This window comes from Giraffa tippelskirchi, chromosome 6 (genome assembly GCF_054371585.1).
Source record: "Giraffa tippelskirchi isolate mGirTip1 chromosome 6, T2T-mGirTip1v1.2.pri, whole genome shotgun sequence".
Lineage (NCBI taxonomy): Eukaryota > Metazoa > Chordata > Mammalia > Artiodactyla > Giraffidae > Giraffa > Giraffa tippelskirchi.
This window is the reverse complement of record NC_137280.1, coordinates 22,726,643-22,746,960: the sequence shown is the minus strand read 5'-3', so window position 1 is coordinate 22,746,960 and position 20,318 is coordinate 22,726,643. Positions and strand designations below refer to the sequence as shown.

General features: G+C 37.1%; 1 protein-coding gene across 7 annotated transcripts in view; it reads left to right on the top strand.

Annotated features, from left to right (window-relative positions):
* Positions 1 to 20,318, top strand: part of ANGPT1 (angiopoietin 1) — a 797,336-nt gene that overhangs the window by 324,531 nt on the left and 452,487 nt on the right. For all 7 annotated transcript variants that reach the window (XR_014056675.1, XM_081500438.1, XM_081500436.1 and 4 more), the window contains one exon: positions 5,016 to 5,137. Coding sequence is in view for 6 of the 7 variants with exons in the window: in XM_081500438.1 (XP_081356564.1) it covers positions 5,016 to 5,137 (122 nt within the window). In the remaining variant the exon portion in view is untranslated. The remainder of the gene's footprint in view (positions 1 to 5,015; positions 5,138 to 20,318) is intronic.

Genomic DNA, 20,318 nt, shown 5'->3' with positions numbered 1-20,318 from the left:
CTTTCTTTCTGATATGTGCTTTTGGAACATGTTTAGGCTAAAGAAGGAAATGTCTTTTGTCATTTTAATGGAACACTTAGGTTATTGCTAAGCAGCAAGTTCCATAGACACATGGAAAGAAAGTGGTCAATTTATCATAGTTTCCTGTACAATTCTCTTCGGTTGCCTGCTTTTGAACTTCAGGCCTATTTTAATACATCAAGGGAGAGAGTTGAAATAAAGCAGCTCTTGGATTAAAGTGATGGAGCGAGAAGAAAAGGGATTGCATTTCGTATTCAAAATTGGCCTGAGATGACCTAACGTTTAGCCTGCACATTTGAGATTTGTTCCCCTGTGTCTCCCACATTCAGACACTGCTTTAGATTGGGACTATTATAACGGAAGTCCAGCTTGATGGTCACCTGGCCTGTTACTCTGTCTCTGAGCATTACCCAACTTGAAAACTGACTTACTATTCTTTGGTTAGCATCTAACAAGTAGCTCTGAATGTCCAGGATTCCAGGCCTCATGCTGGGCTCCGGAGGTTTCAAGGGCCTCAGGTGAACTAGTCCTCCCTTTGTGCAGCTGACATCTTCATGGGGCAGAATGATAGCATATGAGTGAACTGACAGGATGATTTCATTTAAAAAGTAAAACAGGGCCATCTGATGGAAGATGATGGGGGAACTCCTTTACAGAGAATAGCCAGGATGGGCCTCCTAGACAAGACTTGAATTATGAGACTAAATCGTCTATGCATCTGGGAATGGATGGACATTCCAGGCAGGGGAAACTGCAAAGACCCTGAGGTGGAGATTAATTTGGCATGTTGGGGTAGCAGTAAGAAGGCCAGTGTGATTGGGGAATAATGAGCAGGGTAGAGAGTGGAAAGGAAGTGAGGTCCTGATCACATAGGACCTTGAAAGTTAGGCTGAGAACTTTGGAATTTGTTCTAATTTTAAAGGGAAGCCATAGCATATTTAACAGAGGACATGACATCTGATTTATGTTTTTTAGAAGAGCACTCTGGTTGCTGTGTAGCACAGGGACTGGAGGTAGGACATTGTAGAGAAAAATTAGGGCCTACTGTCTCCAGACTTAGATATAGGCAATTTAATTTTCAATTTTTGATGATTCCATTTGGTTCTCAGTGTTTTCTCATGTTCTTTTCAGACATGAAGACCGATTTCTGTCCTCTGTAAAATAAAAATTTTGGTGTTTGAGAATATCAGGAAGTATGATCAGAGACTACAGAGAATAAAGGAGAAAATAGATTTTAACAGCATATAATATGCTTGATTCAATGAGACAATGAATGCATTCATTCAATAAATATTGAGGGTCTTCTCTATGTCAAGCACTGTTCTAAATCTCACCAAAAAATATAGCTGTTTCATCCCCTAGTTAATTATTTCCTAAATTTTCATTCTTATTAAACTCACCCAAAGATATGTTTAATAGTTGAAAATTATATCTTGTGTGTTCCTAATCTTTATATTCTCTACAGTTTTTTCCTCTGGGCTACTGTCAGCTCTGTCTTCAAATCATGGGTTCTCTTGCTCCTGTTTTGCCTCAGATGAAACAATTTAAGATGGGAAATACTTTTTTAAACACAAATATGAATTTCAATTAGTAGTAGTAACTTTTAGACTAGCTTTCAGATCTGTAATCAATATGATAATTGTACAAATGAATTATAGTCGCTTAAAACTTTTTTAAAGCCCAAATGCCCCATCTTAGTGTTCTCTTCTCTAACTCTTTCAGTAGGGCTGGGACTGGGATGAAAGTAATGACGTCAACTTATGCAAGACTGAATCATACATTTGTAGGGACATATCCTATCTTTAGTTTAAAATGATATTCTGTTCCATGTGGGTATTTTTTACATTAATTTTTATCTTTCAAAGTATTGCATTCAAATATTACTTGATTACTGAGTTTGGGGCTCATCCTTAAATCTTACACCTGAGGCAGTTGCCTCTCTCATCTCACCCTAGTCCCTGTTCTGCTTCCTTGCCAAATACATCCTCTTCACCTACAATCTCTCCATTAGCCCAAGTCCCAGCCCTGATCATGTCAGGATATTTTGAAAAGCCTTTTCTGTGTGAGTCGTATATAATTACAGGTTTATTCCTGGTACAGAAAAAGAGGAAAGTTCCACTGGTGTCATTTTTAGAGGAGGACACTTTAGATTGATATTGACCCTCCAGAAGGTTTCCCAGGATCTTTTCAACAAGTGTTCTAAAAAAGGTACCGTGGTTATCAGTGCAGTCCAGTTGCTCAGTCGTGTCTGACTCTTTCTGACCCCATAAACTGCAGCACACCAGGCTTCCCTGTCCATCACCAACGCCTGGAGTCCACCCAAACCCACGTCCATTGAGTCATAGATGCCATCCAACCATCTCACCCTCTGTTGTCCCCTTCTCCTCCTGCCCCCAATCCTTCCCAGCATTAGGGTCTTTTCCAATGAGTCAACTCTTCACATGAGGTGGCCAAAGTATTGGAGTTTCAGCTTCAATATCAGTCCTTCCAATGAACACCCACGACTGATCTCCTTTAGGATGGAGTGGTTGGATCTTCTTGGAGTCCAAGGGACTCTCAAGAGTCTTCTCCAACACCACAGTTCAAAAGCATCAATTCTTTGGCGCTCAGCTTTCTTCACCGTCCAACTCTCACATCCATACATGACCACTGGAAAAACCATAGCCTTGACTAGACGGACCTTTGTTGGCAAAGGAATGTCTCTGCTTTTAAATATGCTATCTAGGTTGGTCATAACCTTCCTTCCAAGGAGTAAGCATCTTTTAATTTCATGGCTGCAATCACTATCAGCAGTGATTTTGGAGCCCAAAAAAATAAAGTCTGACACTGTTTCCACTGTTTCCCCATCTATTTCCCATGAAGTGACGGGACCAGATGCCATGATCTTAGTTTTCTGAACGTTGAGCTTTAAGCCAACTTTTTCACTCTCCTCTTTCACCTTCATCAAGAGGCTCTTTAGTTCTTCTTCACTTTTTGCCATAAAGGTGGTGTCATCTGCATATCTGAGGTTATTGATATTTCTCCCGGCAATCTTGATTCCAGCTTGTGTTTCTTCCAACCCAGCGTTTCTCGTGATGTACTCTGCATATAAGTTAAATAAGCAGGGTGACAATATAGAGCCTTGACGTACTCCTTTTCCTATGTGGTATCAGTCTGTTATTTCATGTCCAGTTCTAACTGTTGCTTCCTGACCTGCATACAGGTTTCTCAAGAGGCAGGTCAGGTGGTCTGGTATTCCCATCTCTTTCAGAATTTTTCACAGTTTATTGTGATCCACACAATCAAAGACTTTGGCTTAGTCAGTAAAGCAGAAATAGATGATTTTCTGGAATGTTCTTGCTTTTTCGATGATCCAGTGAGTGTTGACAATTTGATCTCTGGTTCCTCTGCCTTTTCTAAATCCAGCTTGAACATCTGGAAGTTCACAGTTCACATATTGGTGAAGTTTGGCTTGGAGAATTTTGAGCATTACTTTACTAGCATGTAAGATGAGTGCAATTGTGTGGTAGTTTGAGCATTCTTTGGCATTGCCTTTCTTTGGGATTGGAATGAAAACTGACCTTTTCCAGTCCTGTGGCCACTGCTGAGTTTTCCACATTTGCTGACATACTGAGTGCAGCACTTTCACAGCATCATCTTTTAGGATTTGAAATAGCTCAACTGGAATTCCATCACCTCCACTAGCTTTGTTCGTAGTGATGCTTCCTAAGGCCCACTTGACTTCACATTCCAGGATATTGGGGTCTAGGTGAGTGATCACACCATCATGGTTATCTGGGTCGTGAAGATGTCTTTTGTACAATTCTTCTATGTATTTTTGCCACCTCTTCTTAATATCTTATGCTTCTGTTAGGTCTCTACCATTTCTGTCCTTTATTCAGCCCATCAAGTTCTCAAACAACATAAGGAGTTTTAAAACTAATTATACCTTCGTCCTTGTCCTTTTTACCTCTGTTAAAGAAGGAGGAGAAAGGGACAGGACCAGGGCATTGGCACAGCTTGAAAGCATCTTCTAGAGCAGGAATCTATGTTGTTTGCTCAGAGGATGGGTAGGTTTGTATTCATGGCTCAGAGTCATGGTGTATTAAAACCTGACTAGCAGCATGCATCTTTGATTCAAGATGAGATAACATTTAGAGTTTCTGGAGGACCCAATGTATGCAGTTGAAAAATAAATAACAGTCTGTCTTCAGTGCAATCTGGGTTCCCCGTCACTTCATCTCCTCAAATGAAGACCCAGGATGGTTTGATTTTCCCTCTTCTTGGTTTTCTGTATAAAGCATTAGAATTAGTCACAGTATCTGGGTTTGAAACACAGTTCTTCCCTTGGTTCCTGTGTGGATTCTGGCTTCTCTCTGAACCTCAGTTTCTTCATTTATAAACTGATAATAATAATTCCTCTTACTAATTCACTGGGTACCCATGTCTATGAAATGATGATATCTAGAAGGACTGGCATGAACTAACATGATAGGTGTTTAGTAAATTGTGCTCATGAATCTGTCTAAACTGTATCATAAGTTTTTTGTACATTTCTAATCAGTTTTTGCTAGGTGATGGAACAAGGCAGATATGTTTTACATGCCTATTAGTTATTCTTAGTTATATACAATATCTAAGACCTTGTACTAACAATTATCTTGTACTTGTAAATATTGGAGATATATATACATACACATATAAGGCAGCTAGCACAGTGGGCTATCCTAGGGATTGTGGTGGTGGTGATTTAATTGCTAAGTCATGTAGGGATTGAGGACATGAAAATTTAAATGTGAAAATGGTTCTAACAACTCAGTTTTCTCATTCAACTGCAGTTCAATCTTGAACAAATATAATGTTTGAGACATGTAAAGCATTTTTTAGCAGAATGTAGACCATTTTATTATCCTAGAGAAATATTATTTTAAAAGAAAACACAGCTAAATAAAAAACCCAAAATAATTGTTTTGACTCTTTGTGAAGATTAAAATGTTTTTATCTTTTATCTTAAGGTACTAAATCAAACTTCTCGACTTGAAATACAACTGCTGGAGAATTCATTATCAACATACAAGCTAGAGAAACAACTTCTTCAACAGACAAATGAAATCCTAAAGATTCATGAGAAAAACAGGTGAGGGTTGTCATATTACAAAAATACGTGCATATGTACTTATATCCTCCACCTTCTGCCAACTCTTAAAAAAAAGATGGAAGTAATTTGCAGAAAAAAAATACGGAGGCAAATTAATTTTAATATAAAAAGAAATGAGTCTAAGGTGAATATAGCAAGTATGGCAACCATAAGATTAATAATATTGCTTAAACTCCTGAAATATTTGCTTTTCTAACTTTTAACACTTATTTATCTAATATTCTGTTGTTCAAAATCTTCCTATAGCCACAAAAATTAATTCTATGATCAAATTTGGTGACATAAAATACTAAGTTTCAGTAGAACAGAAATCTGTACTGATAGGGAAGAAAATAGAGCCTCTGAAACTCTAACTTGAATTACACTTTATCTGCCCTCAACCATTTACAGACCTACAAGATGACTGAATTCAGAGTTCTTGCACTAGAAAGAAACACATTTTCTTTTCAGAAAATTATTTCCCTATAAAGCTGGTTCAAGAGCTGTTCCCACCCACATGCATTTAAAGTCATTACCTCTGAACATAATAAATTTCTTTGGTTAGCTGCATAGACAAATTGATTCAAGGGATTAGATCTGATAGAGTGCCTGAAGAAATATCGGCTTAGGTTTGTGACATTGTATAGGAGGCAGTGAACAAGACCATCCCGAAGGAAAAGAAATGCAAAAAGGCAAAATGGTTGTCTGAGGGGCCTTACAAATAGCTGAGAAAAGAAGAGAAGCAAAAGGCAAAGGAGAAAAGGAAAGATACACTTATTTGAATGCAGAGTTCCAAAGAATAACAAGGAGAGATAAGAAAGTCTTCCTCAGTGATCAGTGCAAAGAAAGAGAGGAAATCAATACAATGGGAAAGACTAGCAAGCTCTTCAAGAAAATGAGAGATACCAAGGGAATATTTCATGCAAAGATGGGTACAATAAAGGACAGAAATGGTATGGACCTAACAGAAGCAGAAGATATTAGGAAGAGGTGGCAAGAATACACAGAAAAACTATGCAAAATAGATCTTCATGACCCAGATAATCATGATGGTGTGATCACACACCTAAAGCCAGAGATCCTGGAATGCGAAGTCAAGTGGGCCTTGGGAAGTATCACTACGAATAAAGCTAGTGGAGGTGATGGAATTCCAGTTGAGCTATTTCAAATCCTGAAAGATGATGCTGTGAAAGTGCCACACTCAATATGTCAGCAAACTCGGAAAACTCAGCAGTGGCCACAGGACTGGGAAAGGTCAGATTTCATTCCAATCCCAAAGAAAGGCAATGCCAAAGAATGTTCACACTGCTAAAAAAAAATTACACTTATCTCACACGATAGCAAAGTAATCCTCAAAATTATCCAAGCGAGGATTCAAAGTACGTAAACTGTGAATTTCCAGATGTTCAAGCTGGTTTTAGAAAAGGCAGAGGAATCAGAGATCAAATTGCCAACATCTGTTGGATCATCGGAAAAGCAAGAGAGTTCCAGAAAAATATCTACTTCTGCTTTATTGACTATGCCAAAGCCTTTGACTGTGTGGATCACAATAAACTGGAAAATTCTGAAAGAGGTGGGAATACCAGACCACCTGACCTGCCTCTTGAGAAACCTGTATGCAGGTCAGGAAGCAACAATTAGAACTGGACATGAAACAACAGGTTGGTTCCTAATCGGAAAAGGAGTACGTCAAGGCTCTATATTGTCACCCTGCTTATTTAACTTATATGCAGAGTACATCATGAGAAACACTGGGCTGGATGAAGCTCAAGCTGGAATCAAGATTGCCGGGAGAAATATCAATAACCTCAGATATGCAGATGACACCACCTTTATGGCAAAAAGTGAAGAAGAACTAAAGAGCCTCTTGATGAAAGTGAAAGAGGAGAGTGAAAAAGTTGGCTTAAAGCTCAACGTTCAGAAAACTAAGATCATGGCATCCAGTTCCATCACTTCCTGGCAAATAGATGGGGAAACAGTAGAAACAGTGAGAGACTTTATTTTTTTGGCGCTCCAAAATCACTGCAGATGGTGATTGCAGCCATGCAATTAAAAGATGCTTACCTTGGAAGGAAAGATATGACCAACCTAGATAGCATATTAAAAAGCAGAGACATTACTTTGCCAACAAAGGTCCGTCTAGTCAAGGCTATGGTTTTTCCAGTTGTCATGTGTGGATATGAGAGTTGGACTGTAAAGAAAGCTGAGTGCAGAAGAATTGATCCTTTTGAACTGTGGTGTTGGAAAAGACTCATGAGAGTCCCTTGGACTACAAGGAGATCCAACCAGTCCATCCTAACAGAAATCAGTCCTGGATGTTCATTGGAAGGACTGTTGTTAAAGTTGAAACTCCTATATTTTGGCCATCTGATGCGAAGAGCTGACTCATTTGAAAAGACCCTGATTTGGGGAAAGATTGAAGGCAGGAGGAGAAGGGGACGACAGAGGATAAGATGGTTAGGTGGCATCACCAACTCAATGGACATGTGTCTAGGCAAACTACAATAGTTGGTGATGGACAGGGAGGCCTGGCGTGCTGCGGTTCATGGGATCGCAAAGAGTCGGGCATGACTGAGCGACTGAGCTGAACTGAGCTGAGACAACATATTAAAAAGCAGAGACATTACTTTGACAACAGAGATCCATCTATTCAAAGCTCTGATTTTTCCAGTAGTCTTGCTTGGATGTGAGAGTTGGACTGTAAAGAAAGCTTTGTTCTAAAGAATTGATACTTTTGAAGTGTGATGTTAGAAAAGACTCTTGCAATTTCCTTGGACTGCAAGGAGATCCAACCAGTTCATCCTAAAGGAAGTCAGTCCTGAATATTCACTGGAAGAACTGATGCTGAAGCTGAAACTCCAATACTTTGGTCACATGATGCCAAGAACTCATTGGAAAAGACCCTGATGCTGGGAAAGATTAAAAGCAGGAGGAGAAGGGGACGACAGAGGATGAGATGGTTGGATGGCATCACCGACACGATGGACATGAATTTGAGTAGGCTCTGAGAGTTGTGGACGGACAGGGAAGCCTGGCATGCTGCAGTCAATGGGGTCACAAAGAGTCAGACACAACTGAGCGCCTGAACTGACTGAATTGATAGATATATTTTATAAACAATGAATCATCTCAGGTAAGTGAAATGGGTCTTATAGATCCTGAAACCAGGATGATCTATAAACTACATTATTTTGAAATTACTAACATTGATGATGGACAATTCAATCAAAATGCTGACCTCTGTAGGACAAATATGTTTTATAATAACTGTATTTTCTTCTGTATTTTTGGATAGCTTGAAGAAGTTTCAGTCTTATGTGTTATTTGATTTAAAGATCATTGTGTTGCTACAAACTAGTTTAATACCCTTGTCTTGGTGGAACAGGAGTTTACACCATACTCCAAACCAGAAAAACACCTACAGTGAACTGCTAGTTCTCCTCTTCACCTTATAGATGAGGAAACAGACTCAGTGGAAGTGAGTGATCTATCGAAGGTCACACAGCTTGCTGGTGGCATAACTGGCAATGTAATCCACGTTCTTTGTTCCCAGTTCTGTTCTTTCCACTATGGCACATTCTCGCAATACTGTCTGCAACCTAGAAGGAATTCCCAACTTTATGCTAAGTGTAGACTTTAATGACAATGATTATAATTAAACTTTTACATGGAGAAGATAAACCTGACTTTGGTATAGAGTCTGAATGGGGTCATTCCATGCTCTGTGACTTGTATTTCTAAGTTCTACATTTATTTATCTTTGTACTGTGTCATGGGGTAAACTGTGTAACTATAAATAAACTTGATAGGACTTGACCCTGAACTAGTTGCATGATGAAATGTTCTGGAATTGAAAATCCTGTTTAAAAGTACCAAAGCCTCACTGCAGATTCGCAGTAACTAGACGCATACATGTGACAGGTATACTTTATTGCAACTATCCCTTGATTTAAGGTCCCACCATGCTTTAACTTTGTTACTAAAAGCACACCCCATTTATAATCATGTTTCAAGATGCTACTGTGAAAGCTTTGTCTTTGAATGAAGAAGTAAAATAATGACAACTTTGCCTTATTTTTAGGTTTTTAGAATTCTATAAATAACACACATTTACTGTAGAAAATGAGAAATTACAGTAGGAAATTAAAAACCATGATCCCGTAACATTGAGAGAGCTTCATATGTTGCTGTAAAAAAAACAAATACATTTTCTCAAAAAGTTGTGTCATGCTGTACACACTGTTGTGCAGCCTTCCTTCTTTGGAGATAGGTACGTTTTTTAATCAGTAAAGATCCTTCTAGTATAGTTCTTAAAAACTACATATTATTTCATTTTATAGATGTAACCTAGGGTGGTTTTGATTCATCGCTCATTAAGTGTGTTACCACATATGGTTTCTTTGTTAAAAAACAAAGTCATCAACACGAATTTACATTATTCAATTCTCCACCTGCTGATATGTATGTTATCTCTTTGTCTGTATCTGACATTGTAGCTGTCAGGATACAGTAAAGAAACTGGGAAGCCTGAAAGGGCTCACTCTTAAATACAAAAACAAATGCTTTTCTTAAGTGTCACTTGTACTCAGCTCTTTCTGTCTCTCCTTGTCTCTCTCTTCTCTTTCCCTCCCTCCTGCTCAGAGTCATCCTTTCTCTTTTTTTTTCCTTCTTTTTTCAAGATTATAGCAATTCCATTTTCTAGCAGTACAAGCATTTCAAAATGTATCCAAGGATTTAGGTTTTAACTTGAAATTCATTTCTGTGCACATGCTGTAAAAAATTTACATGCATTGACCCTGAAGTGTGACATTGCTGCACATGTGGGTCCTGAGGGTATTTTTCTATCAAAGTGCTGAATCTTCTAGCATTTCCATATCTCTGTAATTATCTGTGTCTTCTGTTGATGGATCCATGTATGCAATGGAGTGTTGGTGGGACATCTATTCTTAAACCAAGTATATTCTTCCACAAACCATTTTTAAAAAAGTGTTTTTCTTTATACAAGCCAAAAGTACGCATTTGTGATACACAGCATACTTTCCCTATTATGTTTATTGTTATTGTTTATTTTCATATGTGAAATGGAATTGGAGAAACTCTGCCAAGCTCCTTCTAGAACAACAAAGAAACGTGCCCCCCAGCACCATTTAAGTGGATCAAAGGTCAAGGTCAAGCACAAAGCTGTTTATGTATTTTAAAATAGTTTATTGATCATTTCTCCTATTCCTTAAATGAATCTTAATCCTCCAAATGTAACAAGAAGCTATTTCTACATTGAAGCATCTCTGAAATGTAAGAACAACATGCCATTAGTTGGCCACGTCTGGTTTGGATCAGCTAATACACTTTGCAAAGGGGATTATCTAAATTAAGCTTTGCTTCCTCCCCAAGGAATGTCAGAAGTTGTATCTGGGTGTGTGACTTACTAGTTTTGAATATGATGGGGCTTCAGCTGCCAAGTCAGTGAGCCCTTCAGAGAGCCCACCACTTCTTTGGCAGAACATAGAGGAATATTTTATGGACAGGATTATACTACACAGTCATGCTGAGAGGTCCTGCTGATCTGCATCCTGACAAACTGACTGCATCTCTTGTAGGGTCGATAATAGAGTGTTGGCCTCATTAGATTCACTTCTTTATCCCCTAAATGGCGAAAGGCACAAAGCAGGAGTAGGATTAACAACACTTGCTCTAGTGTTTGTTTACCTAACAATCTAGTAGGGGGTGACTCCAGGAAACTTCCAGTTTGCAATTTTTAGAATTTTTTTTTTGATCGAATACTGTCCTAATCTCAATGCTTGGTTTTGTTCCTTACCTCAAGGAGATAGCACTTAGAAGTAAGAGATCAGTAACTGGCTCATATAATTGAAATTATACAACCAAGAACTCAAGAAATGGGAAGCATTAATATTTACCACAAACACAGGGTTGGTATTGACAAACTGAGAGATGTAATTGTCAACTTTTTTTTACTGGATTCCTCCAGTATGTTTCCTGCCACTTCTGCTCAAAAAAATGAAAAGAGTTAGGCTGGGAAGGATGTCATAATGCAAATTCCTTCAGCTGAATCAAATATGTAACTGCATCTTTTGGTGTAAAGATTTGGTCAGCTGACCAGATTTCAAGGTACTTGTTGATCTCTGACTTAACCCCAGTTGTTTCCAAGGTTGGAACATAGCCAAGCAAAAAGAAAGAAAAATTCTAGAAGAAATTCTTGTGCCTGACCAGGGTACGCAGAAAGAGAAATCAGCCGTGTATTCCATTTGTATGAAGATGGAACCCTTGAGCTTTCTTGTTCAAACTTGTGTCGAATATGCAGAATGAAGGGAACTCTTCAATAAGACCGTTTAGAATAAAGTGAAACTACACAAGTGGTGGTCATTCTGACAGTTTCAGCAAAATTATTTACTGCCTACCTATCTGATATCAGGCAGGTGAACATATGAGCTAGGTGCTTTACATACACTACTGCTAATACTCCAACTAATCCTCCAAAGTGTTTATCATCATTTTTATTTTATATAAAGTAACTTAAGTTCCAAGAGATCAGGTAACTTGCCCATGACCAAACAGCTGATATATGGCAAAATTACGGTTCAAGTCCATGATTCTCTGTCTTAATTATTATAAAAATGTTTTCCCAATATGATGCAGCCTCAAGATTAATTGATGTGGTTGTCAAGTTATCCTCTTAGCATAATAAAATACAAATTTGAAGAAAGGAATAGGTATTGGTTTTGGCCTATATATAGATCATTATTTATTCCTTCTAATAATAGAGTAGGCAATATAACTGTTTTTACCTTGGGAAATAACTGAACCTATTTGACAACCTTCATCTGTCTTCTAGATAGAGCTTATGGAAAGTTATTAAGTTAATTTTAAGTAATTGAAATCTGCCTAATTTCAGGATACTAAATTATAACTTTCTAACAAATTACTGTAATAGAATAGTGAAGTATTGATTTTTAATACTTAATATGTCTAAATAAATGAAAAGTTAAATCAGTCTAATTAAAGTTATTCTCCATCTGATAAGTTCTTTATAAAATACTGAAGTAAAATCACAACTCATCAGTCACTGTTGATACTGTCAATTCCATCTCCTAAATATTTTTCCAATTGGTCTTGTTCTTTCTATTTACTCTCTGTCTTAGGCCAAAATCCCATTAATTTTTGTCTCAGCCATTGCAATGACCTCTTTGCATGGCTTAGTGTCTTAAACTTTTCAAACCTGTCATCCAAAAGTCTGCCAAAGTCTCCTTTCTAAAATTCAAGTCACATTATTTTTATCATTTTTTTTTCTTTACATCTCCACATGTACTAGTTCAGTTCAACCTTTAAATCACTAGATAGCATATGCCCAACCCTAGTCTGATTCTCTGTAATGGACTGAAGAAAGTTCTCAAGTACTTTAACATGAGACATGGTCCATGATCATTAATATCCTAATTTTATAGCCTTACTTCAGAAGTCTTCTTATATTTTAGAAGTATAGTCTAATAACTAAGAGCAAGAGCTCTGAGGTCAGACTGCCTGGGTTGGTCTTGATTCTGCTGTAACCTACTCTGCCATTTATAATTTGTGTGATTTTGAGCAAGTTGTATGAACTTTCTGTGCTTTGGTTGTTCTCGTTTGTAACATAGGGATGATGATAATAGTGCATGGAATTGATATGAGGATTAATTGAGTTATTGCTTATAAAACACTGAATACAGTGCTTGAAACACACGGTAAGTGTTTAATCATGCTAGTTATTAGTATCACACTGAAGACTTGATGTTTGTTCAGACACAATTGATGCTTGCCTTGTTGGGCTTCCCTGGTAGCTCAGGTGGTAAAGACTCTGCCTGCAGTGAGGGAGACCTGGGTTCAATCGCTGGGTTGAGAAGATCCCCTGGAAAAGGGAAAGGCTACCCACTCCAGTATTCTGGCCTGGAGAATTTCATGGACTGTATAGTGCATGGGGTCGCGAAGAGTTGGACACGACTGAGAGACTTTAACTTTCACTTTCTTTTGTCCGGAATGCCCTATAGAGCTCACACACTTCTGTCTCATCAAAACTCAGTGTAGATATTACCCCTTCTAAGAAACTTTTTTCTGATTCTGCCAAATATATTTGCTTATTACAACTTATGGGATTACAATCTACCTTGTTTTTTCTTCCTGTTACTTCACTTATCCCATCACATTGGTGTGTGTGTATGTGTGTGTGTGTGTGTATCTCTGAACCACTGGACTGTGACCTTCTGGAACATAGAAACTGTGCTTCATTTATTTCTGTGCTAATGCTCCCAAGCACAGTTCTCTACATATAGTATATATAGTATTAAATGCTTTTTGAATGTTGACTGATGATCTGGCAAGTGAATTGGCAAATATCCCAACAAATGTCATTTATCTATGTGCACACAAACACGCACACACATAACTTAAAAATATTTTAATGGAAAACACAGATCAAATAGTTTACATTAAATATTGTAAACATTTTCATTGTTCTTAACATAAATAAAATACAGATGGCTTTTATACCACTGTTCTGCGTCCCTAAAAGCCCACTGCATGGCAGCCAAGGTTATCAGTCCACATTCTGAGGTTCACTAATTCAGCCCAGTTTTTTCAACTCTAGACAGTATCTCCTCAGACCATTCTAGACTCATGACTGTTTGCATTTTCCTGATTAATAAAAAAATCAACATAAACCTAACTGATCTAAGTGTTAAATTGTACAGAAGTGTATAAATTGAAATTTAAAGTCCCTAATTCCATATTCCCCCACCCCCTGCAGAGAATCATCATTAACAGATTTGCAGTTTGGTACCTATTCTTCCAAACTTTTTAATGAATATATTAAAATATACACGTGTAAATAGAGAGTACATATTTATCTGTGAGCTTACAGAGACATACACCCATATGCAATTACACATATGCACAAGTACATATTTATATCACGTATGCATATGTGTATAGATTGTAACTATTTTTAAAATGCTGGGTTTATTTCTACTTTATAACAATTTATCATGGATATATTATATATTTAACTATATTATATACCTCATTCATTGCTAGAAATGAACTAAAATTTACAACTCAGTAGAACTTTATGTATTATTTTACATATTCAAAGATATTGATAATTATCAGCAAATTTTACATTCTCCCCAAGTGTTCATGGGCTTTCTAATTTCCTCAAACTTTGCTATCCATTTTATTAACCTTGTTTACCTAAGAGGTTATAGTGTACATCTTTCCTGGTTATTGACCATTTGGATTCTTCTTCTGGGACTAGCCTATTCATGTATGTTTCTCATTTTTTTTGGATTGTTTCTCTAATATCATTAACTCCTTATATAAATTCTGTAATGGATACTAAAATTTTGTAGTATATATCACAAATATTTTCTCTAGTTTTTTGTTTTTCAACCTATCTTTTAGGAAGAATTTTTAGTGTTATGAGGTTGTATATGTGTTTTTTTCTTCTCAGCTTCTGGCTTCCACAGAATATTTAGCTTATTCTTATCTGCCTCAAACTTTAAAAAGTTTATTTGCTGATGTTTACTTGTAGTGATCTATGCTTCTGTTCCACATTTGAATTAAAGAACTATTTAACTTTGTATTTTAAGAAACAATTTACTACATTCAAGTTAGAAACTTCAATATAAATTTAACCTGAACTTAGTATGCCCTTGTTTGAATACGGGGGTGGAAAGACCATTCTTTAAAAACCATATTTGCAACACATGTAAGCACCATACAGATTAAAAATAATTTAAAAATTGAAACAGCTCTGAGGAGATTCAGGCAGATGAAAATGAGAAGGTTTCTATGTTACTGACATCTACCTCCTTGTTTGAGGGCTACATTTACACACAGAGAACTTAAGTGACAGTCACTGCTGTGAATTCAGTTACTGCTATGTTAAGAACTCTATTATAGGAAACAGTTTGAAAGGGAGAACTTTTTCTGTGAAAGTTTCAAGATATGTTCAATGATTTGAAATACCAATCTTTTCCATGAGATATGTTGGAGGAGGCAGACTGTGAAAATTAGGAGGAAAAGTCAACCAAAACTTCAAATAGGGCTTTGTATACAACTTAACAGTAGTAGCAGCAGCAGCAGCATACACTCAATTAGAACCTTTTACTGAAGTTAAAGGTCTAGAGTATTTAGTTTATTTTATTCTTCACTGAAGTGTACCTCTGCCTCAAACTAAAAGTTGAATGCCAAAATTCAATGTATGTCTCTTCTCAAAGTGTTTCCAGAAAGAAGAAAAACAGAAGTACTAGAAATCTTATGAGGAAACTATGGATTTCAAGTTCCATTTGAATAGATGTAAGCACACAGTTTTCCTTGTGGCTCAACTGGTAAAGAATCTACCTGCAATGTGGGAGTCCTGGGCTCGATCACTGGGTTGGGAAGATCCCCTGGAGAAGGGAAAGGCTACCCACTCCAGTATTCTGGCCTGGAGAATTCTATGGACTGTATAGTCCATGGAGTTGCAAAGAGTTGGACATGAATGAACAACTTTTACTTTCCATAAATTGTAGTTCCACGAAACACCAATTCTAAGGGATGCATCATAATAAAACTATTTATTTAATTTAGACTTCCCAAAAACTTGACATAGAACTCTTAACTATAGAATGCCTAATAAAAATAAAAATATTATCAGCAGTGGCCACAGGACTGGAAAAGGTCAGTTTTCATTCCAATCCCAAAGAAAGGCAATGCCAAAGAATGTTCAAACTACCGCATAAATGCACTCATCTCACACGCTAGTAAAGTAATGCTCAAAGTTCTTCAAGCCAGGCTTCATCAGTACATGAACCATGAACTTCCAGATGTTCAAGCTGGATTTAGAAAAGGCAGAGGAACCGGAGATAAAATTGCCCACATCCGCTGGATCATTGAAAAAGCTAGAGAGTTCCAGAAAAACAACTACTTCTGCTTTATTGACTACGCCAAAGCCTTTGACTGTGTGGATCACAATAAACTGTGGAAAATTCTTAAAGAGATGGGAATACCAGGCCACCTGACCTGCCTCTTGAGAAACCTGTATGCAGGTCAGGAAGCAACAGTTATAACTAGACATGGAAAAACAGACTGGTTCCAAATAGGGAAAGAAGTACATCAAGGCTGTATAATGTCACCCTGCTTATTTAACTTATATGCAGAGTACATCATGCAAAATGTCGGTCTGGATGAAGCACAAGCCAGAATCATGGCTGCCGGGAGAAATATCAATCACCTCAGATATGCAGATGACACCACCCTTATGGCAGAAAGTGAAGAAGAACTAAAGAGCCTCTTGATGAAAGTGAAAGAGGAGAGTGAAAAAGTTGGCTTAAAGCTCAACATTCAGAAAACTAAGATCATGGCATCCAGTCACATCACTTCATGGCAAATAGATGGGGAAACAAGGGAAATAGTGGGAAACTTTATTTTTTGGGGCTCCAAAATCACTGCAGTATGTGACTGCAGCCATGAAATTAAAAGACACTTGCTCCTTGGAAGGAAGGTTATGACCAACCTAGATAGCACATTAAAAAGCAGAGACATTACTTTGCCAACAAAGGTCCATCTAGTCAAAGCTATGGTTTTTCCAATAGTCACGTGTGGATGTGAGAGTTGAACTATAAAGAAAGCTAAATGCCAAGGAATTGATGCTTTTGAACTGTGGTTTTAGAGAAGACTCTTGAGAGTCCCTTGAACTACAAGGAGATCCAATCAGTCTGTCCTAAAGGAAATCAGTCCTAAATATGCATTGGAAAGACTCATGCTGAAGCTGACACTCCAATACTTTGGCCACCTGATGTGAAGAACTGACTCATTTGAAAAGACCCTGATGCTGGGAAAGATTGAAGGCAGGAGGATAAGGGGACGACAGAGGATGAGATGGTTGGATGGCATCACCGACTTGATGGACATGAATTTGAGCAAGCTCTGGGTGTTGGTGATGGACAGAAAAGACTGGCTTGCTGCAGTCCATGGGGTCGCAAAGAGTTGGACAAGACTGAGTGACTGAACTGAGCTGAATAAAATATACTGCATGTATTCTAGAAAACAGTGCACTGGACTTTGGAATTAGCATCCAGATTTCAGATTATACATTTAAACCTAAACTAAATTTGTTGCTAAAGGCCATCATCAGGGAATGACTACTTTGCCTATTGAATTTAGGACAGTGGAGCTGTCATGTTCTTCAGATCAACTTTATATATAAAAGTCTCTGTGCCCAGCTGAGATGGCCTCTCCCAACTTAACCGGATGGCGAAAATGTAAGAGGACCAATAAAAGGCCTCACGACAACATGGCATATAATCAATATATTGAGTAAGAAAATTAAATTTAATGGCAGAGAGTTTAAGGCAGAAAGAAAATCTCAGTTAAGATTTTTTTAATGGCTTGGCAAAGAGATTTTGTTTTTATACATGGAAAAGATGAATAGGTTGAAATATTGTGAAAGACAAGCTCCCAAAAATAACCAGATGGGGAGCAGCAAATAGTTAAGGTATATTAAGTTGATGCCTTGATTCTTGGCTGTTTTAATGTAAGTATGTGGAAGTAGGTAGAGATTATGTTATACTAAATCAAAGAGATGAGACTCTAAAGCTAGTTTTCATAACACTGGTTTGTAATGGGCAGTTTTCTAGTCTGACAAGTTGGAAGAGTTGGCTTTTCATTTTGGTTCTGATACAGTGTTTGCACAATTTTATACAAGGTATTTATAGATTTTTACCTAAAACTGGGCCTTAAAGCATCTTCTCACTCTGTTTCACTGTTCTACTTTAAGAATAAAAAGAGATGGGAGTTTTTGATGCTCTACAACAAAAATGGTGTATTACAACAATATAATTAGTAAGTAGAGATAATATATGAATATTTTCTGGCAGAAGAGTTTTGGATTCATGCCAGTTTGGAAATAGTGAGGAAGGGCTAACTTCCCAAGTAGATAATAACTAATGGATGAGAATTATTAAAGAAAAGAGGGTGGTATTTTTGGAATCCAAATATGAAGAGGTGGAAGGGAGGGGATGAATGGTATCAAAAAGATAACAGTTTTGCCTGAAGAAGTCAAAAAATTGTCATTAATGTAAAGGGTATCTTTAGTAAATAAAGTTAATAGAGAAATACTATAAGATAAAAGCTATTAAAGAGAATCCAAGTGAACAAATGAGATGAGAACATGACTTGAAGAGATAATTAGGTGCTAAGATGTGCCATTTGTGAAACAGTGTGACATGTTCCCAATTTGCTTATAGTTTTTATGCATATGATTTTTAATGCATATATTTCATTCTCAATCCTGTGAGATGTCTGTGATGCAAAGCAAATTTCTTCCCTGAGCATCCCTTCTTTACTTTACATGAATTTGTATTTTAAAATAACAGGCTATGTTGATATCTTTTAATACCTGGTAGCCATGGTGCATTAAGATTGTTTGGTGAATTATGAAAATTAACTTTTTTTTTCCAACATGCTAAGTGTTCCAACAAGCCAGAGTTCAGAATATTTTCCTTTGGCACTGGGATTTCTTTGATCAACTTTCCATTCTCAGCTCTTTCCAAAATATTCTGAAAATCAAAATAGAACAAAAACTCCTTTATTGACATCTCAGATAGTAGCAGCCATCTTTTAGTATATGTCTTCTTGAAAAAAAGAATGCTCCAAAAGTAGAAAGTGGGAAAACATGGATGCAAAAAAAGAAGTATTATGTCTGAAACAGAAGTTTCTTGTAGCTGCTTTTTTCTTTCATTTGAGTTTTTTTTTTCCATTTCTTTCTGAAAATAAATGGTTAGAGTGGGAATAGTGTCATTTTATATTTTACATTGACACTCAGCAACTAATAAATGCAAATTATAACTACAGTATGGTATTTTCCAAATCAGAATGTTACATACTAATTAAGAAAACCTAAAAGTCAGTGCTCATCTTATTTCAGGAACAAAATGATAATTCAGAATTTTTATCTAGTATTTTATGAGTATACATCCAAATGTTTCTCTTTTCATCACAGTTAAGGTTTCTTGGTAGTATACTATAACTCTTGTGAATTTGAAAGAAAATTTTCCTTAAGTTCACGGACTCGATTTTATAGGCATTTAACATCTGATCATTACCCTAGGAAGAGAAACAAAAATAATTAAAAAGTAAACTGAGAATGAGCTAAAGCATCCATTGTGGTTAATTCTCAGATCTGAAGGCCAAAAATTAACAGCCACAGAGTAAACCTCCTCTGACATGCCTAGCAAGCATACTAATCACTTAACAGTGGATGGGATAAACATTTTAACCAATAAAAAAGTTATTTGGTATTATTTGGTTTTGTTTGCTTTTTAGCTACTAACTTTTCCAGCAACAAGTTACTGACACAGAAGAAAACACTATAACACAACTAATCATACCTACTCCTTCAGAAATGCTGTGTCTCATCTTACTCCAGCTTCCTTGCCTGAAGTTTTCATTTCCAAAAAATGCTTTAATAAATAAAAATGGCCTTCACATTTTCCCAAATCATTATACCCAAAATCTATCCAACTGAGTTTGCCTAATGAGTGGTCAGGACAGAGATCCTTTCACGGTCCTATAGAATGTAAAGCAACTCAAAATAGAGAAGTGGATCCTCTTAGCTTGCAAAGTCACAGAGCTGTGTCAGTGGGTCTCAATGTGAAGTTTTCTGGGCATGCTACCAAAGGTGTTGTAAATTAGTAAGGTCTTACACATAGAAGCATCACAGTGTTTTTCAGGCTTAGTTCAATGGGCAGCTTTCCTTTCATGTTCCACATTTTCTTGGAGGATAAGTTTGTCAACAAAGATCTGGAACTACCATCTGCAGGTCTCTCCACGCTTCTCAATCTGTGTTATGGACAATCAGACATTCCAGCTCATCCCGTACTACAGGGAGTTGGACTTAATCTGTGTCATGGACAGTCAGACATCCCAGCTCATCCCCTACTACAGGGAGTTGGAAAATTTGGCTCTTCAAACAATCTCTATTTTATGACTTCAGTATTAAGTTTAGAACACTCCCTAGTGTCCCCTTTTTGAAAACGTATGGAAATGATTCAGTGCTACATTTCTCCAAGGTAAATTAAATACCCAGTCTGGTATGTTACATTTGAATAACACCTTGTAAACTAAGGACTGGTTGAACCTTCTGTAAATGAAACTG